At 34.5% G+C, this 18,486-nt stretch overlaps 1 protein-coding gene across 10 annotated transcripts in view; it reads right to left on the bottom strand.

The window, feature by feature from the left end:
- Positions 1 to 18,486, bottom strand: part of Txndc16 (thioredoxin domain containing 16) — an 89,484-nt gene that overhangs the window by 30,057 nt on the left and 40,941 nt on the right. For all 10 annotated transcript variants that reach the window (XM_058584656.1, XM_058584653.1, XM_046461484.2 and 7 more), the window contains 5 exons: positions 18,115 to 18,236; positions 12,045 to 12,135; positions 7,916 to 8,066; positions 773 to 939; positions 248 to 308 (listed from right to left, as the gene is read on the bottom strand). In XM_058584656.1, the coding sequence (XP_058440639.1) occupies positions 248 to 308; positions 773 to 939; positions 7,916 to 8,066; positions 12,045 to 12,135; positions 18,115 to 18,236 (592 nt within the window). The remainder of the gene's footprint in view (positions 1 to 247; positions 309 to 772; positions 940 to 7,915; positions 8,067 to 12,044; positions 12,136 to 18,114; positions 18,237 to 18,486) is intronic.

Below are 18,486 nucleotides of genomic sequence, written 5' to 3'. Positions count from 1 at the left end.
GGAACACAGTAAAAATGCAGAAAAAAGCAAAAAGAAACACACAAATCCAGAATATGGAAAACTACCTATTTATCCAAAAAGTCATTGTCCTAGGGGAAAATGGGAGAGGAAATGTACCATATTAAGAGATTTAATTGTAAGTGACAATTTACAAATTTTTTCCATAATAAACATGTTACTTTAGGATCACATGTACTAACTTTCTTTACATAAACTGATATGATAGGTAGTACATAAAATGACTAACCTGTTCTGCTCTTTTGAAGATCACATTGGTGTGCTGAGGAATGTTCACTTTCAAAGAGTCCCTTTTTCAAAATGGAAACAAATGTTTTATGTTGCTAATTTGAAAAATAATAGTCATCCAGAAAGTCAATCTAAAACAGAACTAAGGGTTGGGGATATAGCTCAGTTGGTAGAGTACTTGCTTTGCATGCATAAGGCCCTGGGTTCAATCCCCAGCACCACAAAAAAATAAAATAAAACAGAACTAAAAGTTCTCATGCTACAAAATGTTTAGGAATAAAGATTACAATTTAGTGGGTCTGATAAATTTCACATATAAATGAATACAAAATGGATTTCCTAGTCTCCATCTTAATTTTAGTCAAGATTACAATTAATGTATAGCCTTAAGCTCAGCAGTAAGTTCTAACTATGTTGGGATCTACTAGAGATTTTAGTTTATTTATATGACTAAGTTGCCACATTAAAAATGAGAACAATATTAGTATTTGCTAAGTAGAGTGAATATTCAATGTGGTTAAGATACCTTAACAAGAGCAGAACTCCTGCTTTTCCCAGTAGACGCCATGCAACCCATTCTGCAGTTCTTCTATCAGCTTCATACGTGGCTTGTTGGCTAACAATAAAAACCAGTGGTAATCCTAGTTGGAGATGAATAGTTGAAACTTGTTGAGGATCTTCAGCAACTTCAGTCTTCATTTACAACAAAACAAACAAACAAACAAAAAAACAGAACAAAATGTCTTCATTGTATGATAATGTTTCAACATTTGTATTTAAAAACCTCCTACTAGCTTTTATTAATAAAGTCACAATTGAAAAACAAGTCTGTGAAATAAATATATTAATAAAACAATCTCATGAATTCCTAAGTTTACTGCTTCAAATGTACCTATTAGTTTAAATATTATATACAACTAAGGAGTTAAATACAATATACGACCATAAACAAAATAAGAATATTGTAAAGAAACAAATACAAATAAAAAAGCATGGTGCTCGGGACTAGGGCTGTAGCTCGGGGGTAGAGTGCTTGCCCCTCACATGTGAGGCACTGGATTCGACCCTCAGCACCACATAAAAATACATAAGTAAAGATATTGTGTTCATCTACAACTAAAAAATAATATTAAAAAAAGAGCATGGTATTGATAGATATATTTTAAAGAAAACAGAACAGAGAACTAAATTTTTTCATATGTAGTACATAATTTAGGATATAATAAATGATACATTACAAAACATGTGAGTTAAAATAGCAGACTGAATATGCACATATAATTTTATTCCTTCTGGAAATCCCAGGAAAACTACACAGAAGTGTGTGTGTATTATTTGGTAGTACTAAGGATTGAGCCCAGGGTCTCACATACACTACCGCCACTGAGCTACATCCCCACCTCGAGTGGAATATTTTTTTAAGTGATACCACACATATTTGAACAATAGAAAAGAAAAAAGGCAGCAATATTTTCAAAGCTGGAGGACAGAATAGTAAATGATGGAGAAGATTCTAAAATGCAAAACCTTCAGTCATAACAAGGAAAGCTAAGAAACAACTCAGTTTTAACTGCATAATCCTAAAATTGCTCAGGAACCATCAGGGTCTGGTATATAGGGAACTGGAAGAGACATATTGAAAGCAAAATAACACAAAGGCTCTAAAATGAAAAGGAACAGATCAAAGCTTTTGAGAAGTAGTTAGATCTCTAGATTCCCCTCCATGAATCCATGAGTGCAGGCAACTGTCTATGTCAGTAGGAATCTGGGGCATTTCAGGAACAGCTGAGAGTGTGGACATCATGCCAAAATCAGGGGAGATTAAATTACAAAGTTGTGCCACAAGACTCCTTTCCGCTCAGCTCTCGGAATGCTGGTAGTCAGACCTCTGTCCCCGAGCAGAAGATTGGAAGATGCTTTTCTGGGAACCTCGAATAATCTCCAAAAGTCTAAAGATACTGACAATGGGGTCTGCCAAAAAGCAGCCCAGGCCCAATCACCCTATAGAGCTGAGTCAACAAGTCTCATCAACATTCTCAAAACTTCCAATCAACTTTTTAGTTTCGAATTCTAAATCATAAATAGTTATCCAAGGATTAACAAACATCAGAGGAAAACTGAAAGACACCAGAACAGTCCAGGAAAAAAAAAACAAAAAACGGACAAAATGCAGACTATATGCAGGAAGAAAAAGGTTCAGAAACCACCCTGACAATCTGGAGGAGATGAAAAGACACTACATCCACAAAGAATTAAAAAATAAAGTTGACTAAATCTCCCAGGAAGCAGAATGAAGATAGAACGTAGGAGAGAAGAGGTAATAAAATTGAAGGACTGATTCAAGAAGCCAAATATCTAAAAAATAGAAGTCACAGAAAGAGGCAAGGGAAAAAACAGAAGGGAAGAAATAATCAATGAAATAAACACAAAACTTTCCACAACTGAAGGACATGAGTTGCCACATTGAAAGAGGATACCAAGCAGTTAACATTGGGGGTAAAGGCAGACGCACAGGAAAACACAAAGTTTTCGCAAACTTTCCAATTATTGAAGATTTTTATTTTAAAGTTTTCAGACAGAATTCTACACTGACATATGATAGGCAGAAATCTAAGATTACACAAGTTTGTATAATTCCCTCCCCTTTAGTGTAGGTGGGACTTGTGGAATAACCCTTCCCTTGGATAAGTTACATCATTTAAGAGTCTGTTGTAGCACACTGAAACAAGACTGCCCCTCTTTGGAGGAGTAAGCTGCAATGTCCTAAGAGAGCCATACAGCCAAGGAACCTGGGAGCAACTGCGAGGAACTGACAGCCTCTGGTGAACAGCCAGCAAGAAAACAGGAATCGGAGTCCACAGCACAGGTTTTTAAATTCTGCCAAAAACCTAGATGAGTGCAACAGTCTGAGAGAGTGGAAAACCTAGTTTCTTCTTTGTGGATTTGGAGAATTATTAATCACTAATTACTAGTAGTAGTAATTTGGTAGTAAAAAGAGGAACAAGCATTAAGGCTAGATGTCTGGTAATGATTCAGATCCTTAAAAAATCATGTATGTTCTGCCAAGAAAATAGGGCTTTGTTGTGTAAAGTGAAACCATTATGAATTGTATGAATTATTATAACATGGTTATAAATATGTTCAAAAGAATCTCAATCAGCAATGGGGAATGTGAATTAAAGGGAGTGAAGTAGAGGAATACAGACAAGATCAGCTGCTATTACTAAAATACTACATGAAGAGATGTGAGGACTTGAGTTAAAGCAAAAAAAAAAAATCTATCAAAGAAAGAAAGAAACCAACAAAGAAAGAAAAACAAGTATTGGTAGGATGTGGAGAAAGGGAGCCCTGGTGCACTACTGGTGAGACTGTAAATTAGTGCAGCTGCTATGGAAAATGACATGGAGAGTTTTGAAAATTTAAAAAGGAAACTACCATACAATCCAGCAATTCCACCTCTGGGTATGTATACAAAAGAACCAAAAACAAGATCTCGGAGAACACTCATGCTCACTGCATCATTATTCACAAGAATGAAGACATGGAAGCAACCTGAATGTCCACCACTAAATGAATGAATAAATGTGTTTTGTGTATATTTATACACAATAAAATATTATTCGGTCTTTAAAAAAGAAAAAATTCTGACATGCTACAACATGGGTAAACCTTCAGGACATTATGCTAAGTAAAATAAGCAATTACACAAAAAATAACCCAAATAATGCACATTTTCAATATATGAGGTATCTATATATAATCAAACTCGTAGAACCTGTTGTATAATAACAGGAAATTGTTAATACTGTACTATACACTTTAATACTGTTATGAGGGGAAATGAACATATTTTATGATGAACAAGGCTCTAAGACAATGTTAGAAATCAATATTTTGTTGTATAAAACTGTACACTGCTATATTAGTTCTTAAAAAACAGAAGCTAAATGAATAAACCATTACAGGATCCTTCTAGTTTCCTACATAAATAAATAGGTTTAATTTAACTCAAATGTTTAGTTATACATGAAACAGATAGCTATCTCAATACACAAACAAAAAAATAATGTAAAATTTTCATAAAAACCATTATATAAGTATGCTCACTGAATCATTACATTATTACACACGTGTGTATGTGTGTGTGTATATAATATATTTATTTATTTATAAAAACTTAGCTTTTTTTTGGGGGGGGTACCAAGGATTGAACTCAGGGGCACTGGACTGAGCTACATCCCCAGCCCAATTTTGTATTTTATTTAGAGACAGGGTCTCATTGAGTTGCTTAGCACATCGCTTTTGCTGAGTCTGGCTCTGAAATCTCAATCCTCCTGCCTCAGCCTCCTGAGCCACTGGGATTACAGGTATGTGCCAACTGCACCCAGAAAATTTAATTATATTTAACAGTGTACCAGAAATGCATACTTGAAGATTCTCCTTGGGATTCAGATAACAGTTATCCTGTTATCTACCAGCTACAAAATGAGTCCCCCATAAAGAAAGCCATTAGCATTCCAAAATATCCTTAGTTTTAACCAAACGAACAATAACCTAACTATTTTCCCATGTCTATCCATTGTTGGGAACCTTAAGAATATGTTTAGAGTAATTTCATGTACAGCAGAATCTTAATTTATTTGAAATTGAAGCCCACATAAAAATTCTATACTCAAGATTTATTTTCAGTTTAACAGGATTAAAATAACATGAAAATAAAACAGTTGTGTTAGATCTAAAATAATTGTTTAAGTACTCTACCATAAAAAAAGATGGACACATATACAAAAAAAGTACTAATTTTCCTATGCTCAGAAATGAAATATGAATCCCTTTTATTGCAATGATTATACATTAGACACATAAAACAGTTTACAAAAAGTCCGAATCATACTCTATATTCTCATTGGTTTATAAACAAGCTTAATGTAAACATACCAAATTCTTTCAGTCCTGAATCTACAAGCCCAGGTTAGTTTGTAAAGCCTCTCACTAAGTAAAAAAACTAACCATAACTGAAACTTGAAGACTTGCATATGGATTGATGTGGAAGATAGAGGAGGAGGGATGGTTAAGAATGATATGAGTGGAGAATGAGCATCAGTGCAAACAGTGGCTGGAGCAGGGTCACCTACATTACACAATTCCAGGAAGTACCATTCGCAATGTGTTTTATAAAATGCATATTTCAAGAGCTATCATTCACAAGAGAATAATAAATAGGGACCTTAAAATTTTTGCTATGCCATGCTTTCAAATACAGCCATGCTTAATTGAATTGGAAGTCATTATGAAGTCTCCAGAGTTTTAGCTTTTTAAGTGCAAAACTCATATTACATAATTCCTGGTAAGTATTATAGAGTAAAATGAAATCAAAGAATCTCATTCTTCTGAATCTATCTACAACAAAAAACAAATAGTTTCAAAACACAGCAAAAGAAAATTCATAAGCAACAACTTAAGGAAAGGGGCACAACTTCAAGCCAGAATGTTGTAGCAAACAAAAACAAACCAGAAGAGTTTTAGGAAGCTTGATACAACTCTAAATCCTGCCTGTTACTGGTATATAGACAAAATTCTGAGAGTACTTAATAATACCTATTTGAAGATAAGAAAATGAGGCTGGAAAAAAATTAGTAAATAACTGTACAGTGAACTATCCCCTCCTTCAAAAGAGACAACAAAACATCCAAATTTAGAGGATGTTCTTCTTATGGAAAGATACATGTCCCCTCCCTTACAAAAGGAAATGGAAAAGATTGATAAACTACATTTTTTTTTGTACTGGGAATTTAACCCAGGGGTACTTAACCACTGAGCCACATCCTCTTTTTTCATTTTACTAGAGATACAGTCTCACTGAGTTGGGCCTCACTTTAGTCCCTTTTTTCATTTTATTAGAGATATGGTCTCACTGAGTTGGGCTCACTAAGTTGCTGAGGCTGGCTTTGAACTTCCAATCCTCCTGCCTCAGCCTCCTAAGCCACAGGAGGCTGTGCCACCAAACCAGGTGATAAACTATATTCTTAAAAAGAAAAAAAAAAATTCCTTGTAACCAAATTCCAACCAAATAAAAAGTTACTTGAAATTTAAAAACTAAGGAATCAAGCCAATAAAATTGTGCCTGGCAAGCTCTGAATCTACTTAAATCCAGAAGCAAGGCTTTTTTAAAAGTGGGAATTGTGGTTATAAAACAGTAAAAATACTATGGACCTTAATAGTGTAAAAATAATACCAGGGAAAAAATCAGAGAGGTAGGAGGAACAGATGAAAATAAGTATATGAAGATAATTTTCTCATCTTTCAAAGCTAAGTCAATTCTAGGTAAAATGGAAACTAAGTTTTTTAAAATATTTTTAGTTGTAGATGAACACAATACCTTTATTTTATTTATTTATTTTTATGTTGTACTAAGGATCAAACACAGTGCCCCAAACATGCTAGGCAAGTGCTCTACCCCGAGCTACAACCCCAGCCCCCTAAGTTTTTTTTTAAATGATTGATAATCTCTTACTGTTTTCCATGGCCATTTTCAATACCTCAGACAATACTTTCTAAAGAACAAACATTTTTCAAAAGTTCCAAAATCACTCTTGTTTCACAACACTTTTTTTTCTTCAATTAAACTCAAGTAAGATTAACTATAATTCTTCTTACTATTGGTGTTATGGTTTAGATATGAGGTATCTCAAAAAAGATCATGTGTGAGACAATGCAAGAAAGTTTAAAAGTAAAATGATTGGGTTATGACAGCCTTCTCCCAAAGAGTGAATTAACCTTCTGATCGGGATTAACTGAGTGGTAAATGAAAGCAGGTAGTGTATGGGTGGAGTCGGTGGGTTACTGGGGATTCATATTTTGTCATGGTGAGGAGAGAGAGCTCTCAGCAGCAAAAAAGCTGACTAAAACAATAGGGTGGTACTCAATATGATATATCTATTAATCCACTCAATCTTCTATCTGTACGTATGGGTGCAGAGATAACTAGTGTGATGGCCATCTAACAATTACTGAGTGATGCGATTGGGTAACTTCTTATGAATTTTTCTTTATACTTTGCAGTGCTGTTTGGGTTATTTATAATATACATGCACATTCTATTTTTCTTAAAAAAAATGTACTGAGTAAGTTCTACTGAAGGTTTTTCATGCACTCAGGAAAACACTTTAACATTTCAGAGAGAAAAGTTTTTTGCTTGCCATCGCCTAATGAATCTGTATATAACATTAATTGAGGAATGTTATGCTAAGGAAAGTGGGGCACCAGAAATCCTATGGTTCCAATATTTACCAACTTTTTAAGCAACGATCAAAGGATTCTCAAAAAATGTATTTTCTTAAAAGAATGTGGTCTTTGTGATCTGTGAACAGCCACCAAGTCCCAGAGCCATAATTACTACTATAGAATATTTCACTTATCCAATGTTGTATTTGGGTTTCAATGGAATAGAAAATCATAACATCAAAACATTGTTTTAATAATAGTCTACCTACTATTCTAACTTTAATAAGGAACTACTCACAAATCCCATGAAATGAAAGGAATATGCCCAAAGTTAAAAAAAAAAAAAAAAAAAAAAAAGCTCATCTAAGTAAAACACATAGCTGTAAATCAAAATTTAATAAATTTTGAGTACAAATTATCTACTATATTAAAGTAAAACACATACCAACAGGGGTGCTTTCATTGTCTTAACAAACAGGTGAATGTTCAGTGTCGTCAATGACTGTTCCATTCGTGTTCTTCTACATTGCTGGGTCAAGTCTGAGACTAGATTACAATGAAAAAAGTAGAGATGTGCAAGTTCTATATTCTCAGAGCTGCAAATTAAAAATTAGGAACATTCACTTAATGAAGTTCAATGTCTGATCCTATCAACAAAAAAGATATGACAACAAATTTCTTCAAGTCTCATACTTTTGAGTTACTGACTCAGTAGAAGCCTAAATGAGTATAACATTAAAATAAAATAAAATGAACTTGGTCAAAAAAAAAGAAGAAAAGTATATTAAATAAATTAATCTTAATGTCTGAATGAGCCACATGAGTTGTATAGGCAATTTTCTCCATGAGTTCTCTGCTTTATAGACAGGCCTACATAATTTTGTTTCAATAAAAGGCTGGCCCCTTGTGAACAATGAGATTATTTTCAAATATTGATACTTTACTAGAACTATATTAAATGAAGCTTTTTAACACAAATTTTCTAGGTATAATTTAAATCCAAACTGTTTTGAATAAACTTTAGCCAAAACATGCCTTCAAATAGAAACCACGTGAGAGTTGGTAGGCGTTTGAGAGTTTACACCTGAAATATTAGAAAACTTGGTAAATATGGCTTATAATTTGAGTTTTGGCATTCCTTTCAATATGAGAATTTAAAAAGATACTTATAGTGGTGATAAGGCCTGCCAAAATTAAAATAGCATTTTAAAAATCTCCATATGGCATTAGTAGGGTTTGGCAAAATACTACAAAATCTTATTTTTAAAATGTTATTTTAATTCTTGAGACATGTTTAAACTGAGTGTTCAAGGTTCACTAATTTCAAATTTAATTACTAAGTAATTTATAATAGAATCAATGATTAGAGAAGCAACACTTAAAGACTTACTTAATGCCTACTGTGTGTTTGGCCTATGCTAAACACTAAAGTTAAAAATTAATAAGATAATTCAAATCCTCAAAATGATTAAACCAAAGGAAATAATTAAGTAAAATAATCAAAATGTACTTTATAAGTATTATAATATACAAAATGCAGTGCAGAACAAAGAAATATTTCATTCTGCCTCAAGTTGGGAAGAAGAAGAAAGGAAGATCATAGCACTTAGAAAGGGAGAGAATGGCTTCTTCAAGAAAACAGATCATCTGGACATTTCAAATACAAGGAAACATATAGGTAAAGCTCAATAACCTCTTGAATAGTCACATAATGGGGAAAGGGAAGTGTTAAGTACAGAAGTTAAGGTTGGGTTCTTATCTTTACCTCTGAACAACAAAATCTTGGAAAGTTATTTAATCAGGGATTATTTGATTTCAGATAACAGAAACCAAAAAGGAGAGAACTTTTTGGAAGTTTAAAGGGGTATTCCACAAAATACAAAAAAAAAAAAAAAAAAAGGACTTAAAACCAGCATGATAAAGTGATGCAGCCACATCAATAGTTATAGTAGCACAATTCAAAAATAGGTAAGCTATGGAGCCAACCTTGTACCCTTCAACAGATGAATGGATAAAGAAATTATGATATACATACACAATGGAATATTACTCAGCCATAAAGAAGAGTGACTTTATGACATTTACTAGTAAATGGGTGCATCTGGAGACTATCAAACTAAGAGAAATAAGCCAATCCCCAAAAAATCAAAGGTCAAGTGTTTTCAATGATATGTGGAAGCTAAACCACAATAAAGGAGAGGAGGGGAAGTAAAGCAATAGATTAGACAAAGGGGAATAAAGGGAAGGGAGTGGGGATAGGAATAGGAAAAATAGTGGAATGAATCTGACATAATTTTCCAATGTACATATATGAATACACCAAAGTGAATCCCACTATCATGTATATCCACAAGAATGGGGTCCTAATTAGAATTAGATATAAATTATGCATGCATAACTTTATCAAAATGGATTATGCTGTCATGTATAACTAAAAATAATCAATTAAATTTTTAAAATTAAAATTTAAAAAATTTAAAATGAGTGGATCTAAAAATGGTAGAGAAAAATATAAAACCCAAGTACTAAGAGTTCAGGGACCTTCATTTTGCCAATAACACTTCAGCTCCCAATTCACTTTGTGAAGACACCCCTCAGTTTTCCTATAATTGAGCAAAACATTCCTGTGTAGGACTATTACCATGTGTACTTCCAAGTTCCTGAGAGAGGGGATCTCATTTGTTCAGGCAAGCCAGCGGACTGGATGCTGCTAGATCAGCCCTCCCACCACCTTGTTTAGGTGACTGTGATGTGTATAGATGGGGTAGCAGCAATATCCTTTTTGGTCTATTCTTAAGGAAGCAACATGGCAAGGTAGCAGAAAGTACTGGTGACTCTATAGCATGCTATCTTTTTACTGTCCATCTATATACCTTTAACTTGTCTTTCAAACACATTCAGGTTCAACATGATACAGCAATATACCAGTCTTAAGCACTTTTTTAGCCCAGAAACTGGAATAATGACTGCCTAGCACAAAGAAGGCATTCAATAAATATTTTTTTAAATAAAAGAAAAAACAAATGTAAAAAAGAATGCATCCACTGCACTCTCATTAGGAGAAAACTCAGTCATAGCCAACCACTTCATCCAGAAATGATGTCACAGGTTCACTATACTTAGAATCCACAGTCCTTCCCTGCCACATCACCTCCAGATATGGTACCTCACCATCTTGTTATTCATGAAGAAATAATAATTCAAACATCCCCAACAGATCCTATACCCAAAAGTAAATGAAAACAGGATGATGGTATTTCCAATTTTAAAAATGGGGAAAATCAAAACACCTTCTACAAGGAAGGGAAAGAATATGAATCTCGCTGAACAAGATGTGTAAGGTAAATAACAGAACCTGTACCTTGCCAATGAATAACCATGTTACTGTTTTTATAATTATACATTTCCTGAAAAATTAGAAGCTGGTAACACAAACTAACCCTCAGAGAAACTGTGGGGGCTAGCATGAATCACCATAGGAATCGGAATATCAAGCCTTCCCCCATTTCAGGTTGGGAAAACTGGCAGTCTACACTGGTTGTAGCAAAGTGGCTGGCAGAACTACTGCTTACTGTGTTTTCTTGCTCTTCAGTGACTACTTATAGTGCGGCCTTGTGGTACTGTCTGTCAGTATAATTATCAAGGTGTTAGAAAGGTAATTCTCATACAAACAAAGTATGTATCGGTCTTAAGTCATTAAAACAGGAAACAGAATCACAGTTCAGCAAGGAGAGACTAATAGAAAAAGGAATACAGGTTTATGTAATAACAGAGCAATAAAAGCACAATTTCTTTGTAGGAACTTTCTTCTTCACCAACTTTCTTTCCTCCCTTCCCCCACCAATCATTTTACTCTATCAGTTTTCTATGCACTAACCGCTAAATTTACAGTTATAAAATGGGCTTTAAACAATTGTGTATATCAAACAGCTACAATTTTCTGAGAGGTCAGCAAAGGGGCTCATTAAAACTCACATGGCATTAAAAGGTCCCTCACCATTTTGCCTTACTTTAGATTAATTTTCCTGAAGAACATTTTAAAGCCAACTTAGTCTTTAAAATGCACTGGTTATTACTTGTGTGTAATAAAGGAAAGAAAAACTTTAACCCTAGGTTGCCCAACCAAAAATACTGAAAAGTAGGCTTCTATCTAGAATTGTAAGCTAGAAAGTAGACAAAGATAAACAAACATCTGACATCTGTTGAAAATCTATACTTAAATACATTTAGGATTGTCACAACAAAGTAAGCTGCTATTTTCCCCCCATCTGATCCCTGGGGGAGATCTGTTCCTAAAGTACTCTACTTGGCCATGGATCCTACAAGATGCCACCTAGTGCCTTATCCATACTGTTCTTGATCACCTTAGTCTAACATTAATTCTGTATAATTTCATACTGTGGTACAGCAAATGAAACTAATGAAGGGTGTTTCAAGTTTCACTTATCTATTCACATCTGCTTATGATTCCTTGAGATAAACCCATGCTATGAGCACATGATGGAAATGCTAAGTAATGTGAAATAAATGAACAACAAATAACAAAACTGTTGAAATATACCTCTTATACATACCCAATACTTTCCAAAAGGGCCATTTCTGTAGTTAAGACAAATTGATATGTGGTCCCATACACAAAGGCAGCTTCCATGACAGCTCTGTGCTCTGAAGAGGAGAAAGAAAGTTGGGAGGGAGAAGGAGTTAATGTGACTCTGTAAACCTCTGTTCTGAACATTACCCCATACTCTTTTATTTCCTATTATATTTAAAGAAAGGTCTTTGCAGGATTCCAGTTAGGAAAATGTAAGCAGTCAAAGAAGTTATAAAAAGTCTATTCTATGATTAACAAAATCATGTTATGTTATAACATAACATCTCATACACACACACACACACACACACACAAATGTACCAAAGGGAATTTCACCTTTATGTATATGTAGAAATTACCCATCAAAAATAAATAAAGGCATGAAAGGAAGATCAGTAGAGTAGAGGAGGGAGAATAGGGGAACAGGGAATGAAATCAAATTCCTTACATATAAGATTTTGTCAAAATGAACCCAAATACTACGTATAATTACAATTATCTAATGAAAGCATATTCTATTCAAGGTAAAAGAAGAATTAAGAGGAAGTGGAAAATGAGTTATACTTCAGAGTGTAACAAATTTGTCATATTTCTCCCTAATAAGAAGACAACAGGAATCCACAATTTTCATGTTATATTTTATATATGTATTTGTCTACTATTTTTTATCAAACACACTATTGAAGAGACAACTCTATGAAGCATATTAAGAAAAACAACCATTCCCCAAACCTGTATTCCATTTCTACTCCCCAAGAGACATCCATTTTCAATTCTTTCACTATTTCTTTTGTTATTTATCCTCAAGTCTCTAAATGCATTCTACACTCTTATTTTCCGATACATATACATCCACATATATAATATACACAAATAGGTAGACAGACATCAAACTTTACTATTACTTATTGACTTCCCACTACAGAAGATAATAAATTAGATCTCTTTTCTGAAACCCAGCTCCAAAAGTGTACATACTCCCATCCCCTCAACCCTTCTAATATAGTTCTAATTTTTATTAGATCAATATTCAGATTTGTATTGTTATGACTAAGTATTATTTACAGATGAATCACACAGGACAGAATGACCATCTTTTTCCTTTTTGAACAACTTTAACTATCTTTATAAAATTTTATTTAAATTTCTTCCTAAACTCTTCCATAATTATCTATCCTTCTCAAGTCTTCAAATGTATCAGGCATATTATCAACTCCATTATCTTAAAGACATTTCTGAAGAGCCTTCTGATTTGCTCCACTATGGAATATTGCTACTTGGCCTGCTAGACGACTGTCTTTCTGGGAATTCATTCTTTCAATTCTTCCCTCTCCTCTCCTCCCCTCCCATCCACCCCTCCCTATCTTGTGTTGGGTCCTTTGCTCTGTTATTCATAACTTTTCTATTATTATACCTTATTCCAATTCTCTAGCACCTTCCTGTGAGACGATATATAAAATACACATTTTTGTCAACCTGCATTTCTGAAAGCATCTTGATTGTACTTTCACAACTAACTACAGTTGGCTGGATGTAGAACTCTAGAGTTATTTCTCCTGAGAATCTTAAAAACATCGTTCCATTTTCTTCCATTTCCAACACTACAAACAAGAATTTCTATGTCATTTCAATTCTGGATCCTTTAATTGCAAACTTGTTTTTCCCCCTCTGGAAGACTTTACAATAGTTCCCCACTACTCTTAATTTCTGTAATTTCAAAATGAGATACCTTGGAGTGCCTCTGTTGTCATCCCTTGTGCTGAGACTCAAAAGCTCTTCCAATTTAAAAGCTCAAACAATTCAGTTCTGGGAACTTTTCTTGAAGCATTTCCTTGATGATTCCCCCCTTTTTGTATATTGTTTTCCCTTTTCTCCTCATTATCATTCCCAAGCAGTTATATTCTCCTTTCACACTTAATCTCCTAGTACTTGCATCAGATTATTCTTCTGACCCCACCCACTACCTTGTAAGCATCATCTACCACCCAGCCAGGATCATTCCCCCTCATTCATGAGGAACTGAGCTTCTGTCATACTGTCATGCTCTCCAGTACTACTACTATCTTAATCCTTGGTGCAAATCACATAGATGATCATTCCAAAATCCAAGCCTCTCAGTTCTTGACCTTCTAAAAAAATTTTTTTAAATACATGACAATATAACCCAGTTTGACATATCATACATACATGGAGTATAACTTCCCATTCTTATGCTTGTATATAATGTGGAGTTACACTGGCCGTGTATTCATATATAAACCCAGGAAAGTTATGTCTGATTCATCCTACTGTCTTTCCCTTTCCCAGCCTCCCTCCCTTCCTCCAATTCTCCCTGACCAATCTGATGAACCTCCACTCCTCCTACCCCCAACCTATTGTGAGTCAACATCCTCATATCAGAGAGAACATTCAGACTTTGATTTTGGGGGATTGGCTTATTTCACTTAGCATGATATTCTTCATTTCCATCCATTTATCTGCAAATGCCATTAACTTCACTCTTCTTCAAGGCTGAGTAATACTACATTGTATATATGTACCACATTTTCTTTATCCACTCATATGTTGAAGGGCACCTAGGTTGGTTCCATAGCTTAGCTATTGTGAATTCAGCTGCTATGAACATGGATGTGGCCATGTCACTAAAGTATGCTGATTTTAAGTCTTTTGGGTATATACTGAGGAGTGGGATAACTGCATCAAATTGTGGTTCCATTTCAAGTTTTCTAAGGAATCTCCATACTGCTTTCCAAAGTGGTTGCACCAATTTGCAGTCCCACCAGCAATGTATAAGTGTACCTTTTCCCCTACATTTTAACCAACATTTACTGTTACTTTTATTCTTGATAATTGCCATTCTGACTTCAGTGAGATGAAATCTTGTTGTAGTTTTAATTTGTATTTCTCTACTTGCTAGTGATGTTCAACACTTTTTCATATTTTGTTGACTGATTGTATTTCTTCTTCTGTGAAGTGTCTGTTCAGTTCCTTTGCCCATTTATTGATTGGACTATTTGGGTTTTTGTTGTTAAGTTTTTTGAGTTCTTTATATATCCTGGAGATTAATGCTCTATCTGAGGTGCAAGTGGCAAAGATTTTCCCCAAATTTGTAGGCTCTCTTTTCACATTCTTGATTGTTTCCTTTGCTGTAAAGAACCTCTTTAGTTTGATACAATCCCACTTATTGATTCTTGATCTTACTTCTTGCACTTTAGTAGTCTTGTTGAGGAATTTGGTTTCTATGCTGACATAATAAAGAGTTGGGCCCACTTTTTCTTCTAGTAGATGCAGGGTCTCTGGTCTAATACCGAGAGGTCCTTGATCCACATTGAGTTTTGTGCAAGGTGAGAGAGAGGGGTCTAATTTCATTTTATTTCTATGAATTTCCAGTTTACCCAGCACCATTTGTTGAAGAGGCTATCATTTCTCCAATGTATGTTTATGGCACCATTGTATATGAGATATCAGTTCTTGACCACCTCTACCTTAACCAGTCAATGCTATGGTCTCAATCCAAAGCCTTGTGATTACCCAATGCTGCAACTTCCCCCCATAATCTCAGTGTCTAGCACCCACACAATCACACACTTCCAGGTCACTCTGTTAGGCACACAATTCTAACCTACCAGGACATCCAGAAATCCTATCACGTTTCACTTCCACTCTGCTCTTTTCCCCTAATCAAGCTTAAATTTCATGGTCAATTTTTTAATTCCCCTGCTAATTAGGCTAAAACATAATACAAGTTAATCCTAGTACTCTGTATATTCTGCCCCTACATCCATGAAAGTAAAGTTGGCTTGAAGGAAAACAAAACAAAAGCAAAATCTACTAGGTAATGGTCTCACTTTAAATCACTGATAGTAACCACTATTGCTACCTAGAAACCATTCTTTATTTCCAGGTCTCCTAAATGTCATGTCTTCTTTCCCAAACTGAGATTTTATTTCGATTACAATATGTGGTTTAATACCCATTTCACTGAGAAAAGAGAACCAATTAAAAAAATAATAAGCTCCCAAAACCGTATTTATTAACCTGAATTGATGCCCACATTCTGTCTTATCCCTATTACCATGAGTGAACCTTTTGTGCTCCCACCAAAGATCCTGTCTCTCCTTGGTCACCTGACTCCATCCCTTTTTGCCTACTCAAAGATCCTGTCCAACAATTCTCTCCTCTTTTCCTGCATGATATATTTCCCTCCTTCTACTGGATCTTTCTTGTCAACATAAAGCTTCTTAAAAAATTCTCTTAGGGTTGGGGTTGTGGCTCAGTGGTAGAGCGCTCGCCTTGCATGTGCGAGACCCTGGGTTCGATCCTCAGCACTACATAAGGATAAATAAGTGAAATAAAGATATTGTGTCCAACTACAACTAAAAAATAAATATCTAAAAAAAATTATCTTGACCCCACATACTCTCCCAGCCTGATTCATGTTTTAACAGTACCCCTTACTGATTCCTTCTCACCTCTTCACTGTGTAAATGGTGAAGTGACTCAGGGATTTGGTTGCGGTCTTACTCTCATCTAGCCTCGCTCATTTGGTGACCTCTTCTGATCTCACAGCTTTATTTCTCAAATTTATATCCCTAGTCTGTATCCCCAGTTTGTAAACCTAAGGTAAGAATTGCAGTCCAATAATATCCAACTGCCCCATTGCTCTCTACTTGCATGGGTATTTCACAAGTCTGATGTCAAAGTGAACTTCAGAACTTCCTCTCCAAACTTTCTAGGCTAGTCTATTCCCATTTTCCCCATCTGTTATCAGCATTTCACTTTTTGAGTACTTCAGGTCAAAACCCACAGCCACCCTTGCCTCTGCTATTTCTCACTCCACTCCAATAGGACAACAAATTCAGTTATTCCTACCTCCAAAATATTGCTACAATTCATATTTATTGCCATCTCATTGCTAACAGCCTAGTCCAAGCCCCCCACCATCATCTCTTCTCTGCATTATTCCAATAACTTCCTAATTTTCCCTCTTATTCTACTCTTGCTCCTTCCAATCTATTCCAAATATAGCAGTTATGTTGATGCTATTAAAAAAACCAGGGAAGTTTTGCTACATCAGTGCAAGCTCCCTATAGCTCAACACTTTCACTGTTTACAACTATAAACTCTGGAGAAGACAGAAGATTGTAAACTATTATTTTACACGTATATTACATTCAGTAACATGCTATGTAGCCAGTAGGCTTTATGTTTATAAAGGCTGAGACTTCAGGGGCTGGGGTTGTGGCTCAGCAGTAGAGCACTTGCCTAACAAGTACAAGGCCCTGGGTTTGATCCTCAGCACCCCATGAAACTAAATAAACAAAATAAAGGTATTATGTCCAACTGTGACTAAAAAATAAATATTAAAAAAAGACTGAGACTTCAAAACTTCAAATAAATGATTTATTTCAGAGCACAATTATTAAAATGTCTATAACAACACTTTATATTAACATGGTTAAGTTATAACAACAAATAACAATCCTGAAAGCATAATTGTAATCCAGTCAGTTGTTTATAAAACAACTTTATGAGAAAATTAGATTTGAATGCTCAGGTGATGCTACCAAAAATAGATTTCTAAAAACATTTAAAAATCATAAATGTTAAATAGAAAACCATTTAGTCAACAATATTTTTTGAGTATTAGAAACTATAATAGCAGGTTCCAGGAGGATTGTAAGGAAATAAAAACAGAACTTCTTTAATATTCTAGGAAATATTTTAATTACTTGAATTAATTTTATCCTCACAATAACACAGAGAGGTAGGCACAATGAGTTTCCACATCTTGGTGAGTAGGAAACTAAAGTTAAGTCACTTATCCAAGGTCATAATGAAAGTCACTGGTGGGGCAAGGAGTCTAACCTAGGCAGTCTGGCTCCACAGTTCTTGTTCAACCACTAGATGATGCTTCCCATTTAAAGAAATATAATAATAAAGATGCTTTAAATTTATTTTAAATACTGAGATTGCATACTGTTTGAAATACTTCAACATACTGACATTAGTCCATAGACCCAGTAAAGATTAAAACAGAAGTTAATAAATACCTGGCGTTCCAATGGCTCTTACATATGAGAATACCATATTTGCTTTTCCTTTCAAAGCATTTTCTATGTTCTGAAGATCTTCCAGTGTGGTTATATATTTCACTTCATTAAAAAGAAGAGCACTAAAATAAACATAGATGAAATTAGTAGAAAAATCTAACATGTACTAAGTTACATAATACACATTTTTATTAAAGAACCTAAAAAAAGAAATTTAACTTGACAAATAATAAGAAATTAATGATAAAAGCCTAAGCAGTTAGTAACACAGATTAAAATCAGTCTGTAGGTTATTAGTCTCTGAAAACATCAACCAAGGGTATTGGTGGAAAACGAAGTTCATTCTCCATCACAAACACTTCAACAGATTTA

Source organism: Marmota monax, unplaced genomic scaffold (genome assembly GCF_021218885.2).
Source record: "Marmota monax isolate L192 unplaced genomic scaffold, Marmota_monax_Labrador192_F-V1.1 WCK01_AAM20220418_F8-fsc00001, whole genome shotgun sequence".
NCBI classification, from domain to species: Eukaryota; Metazoa; Chordata; class Mammalia; order Rodentia; family Sciuridae; genus Marmota; species Marmota monax.
Note: the sequence above shows the minus strand (reverse complement) of the source record. Positions and strands in the feature narration are given on the sequence as shown.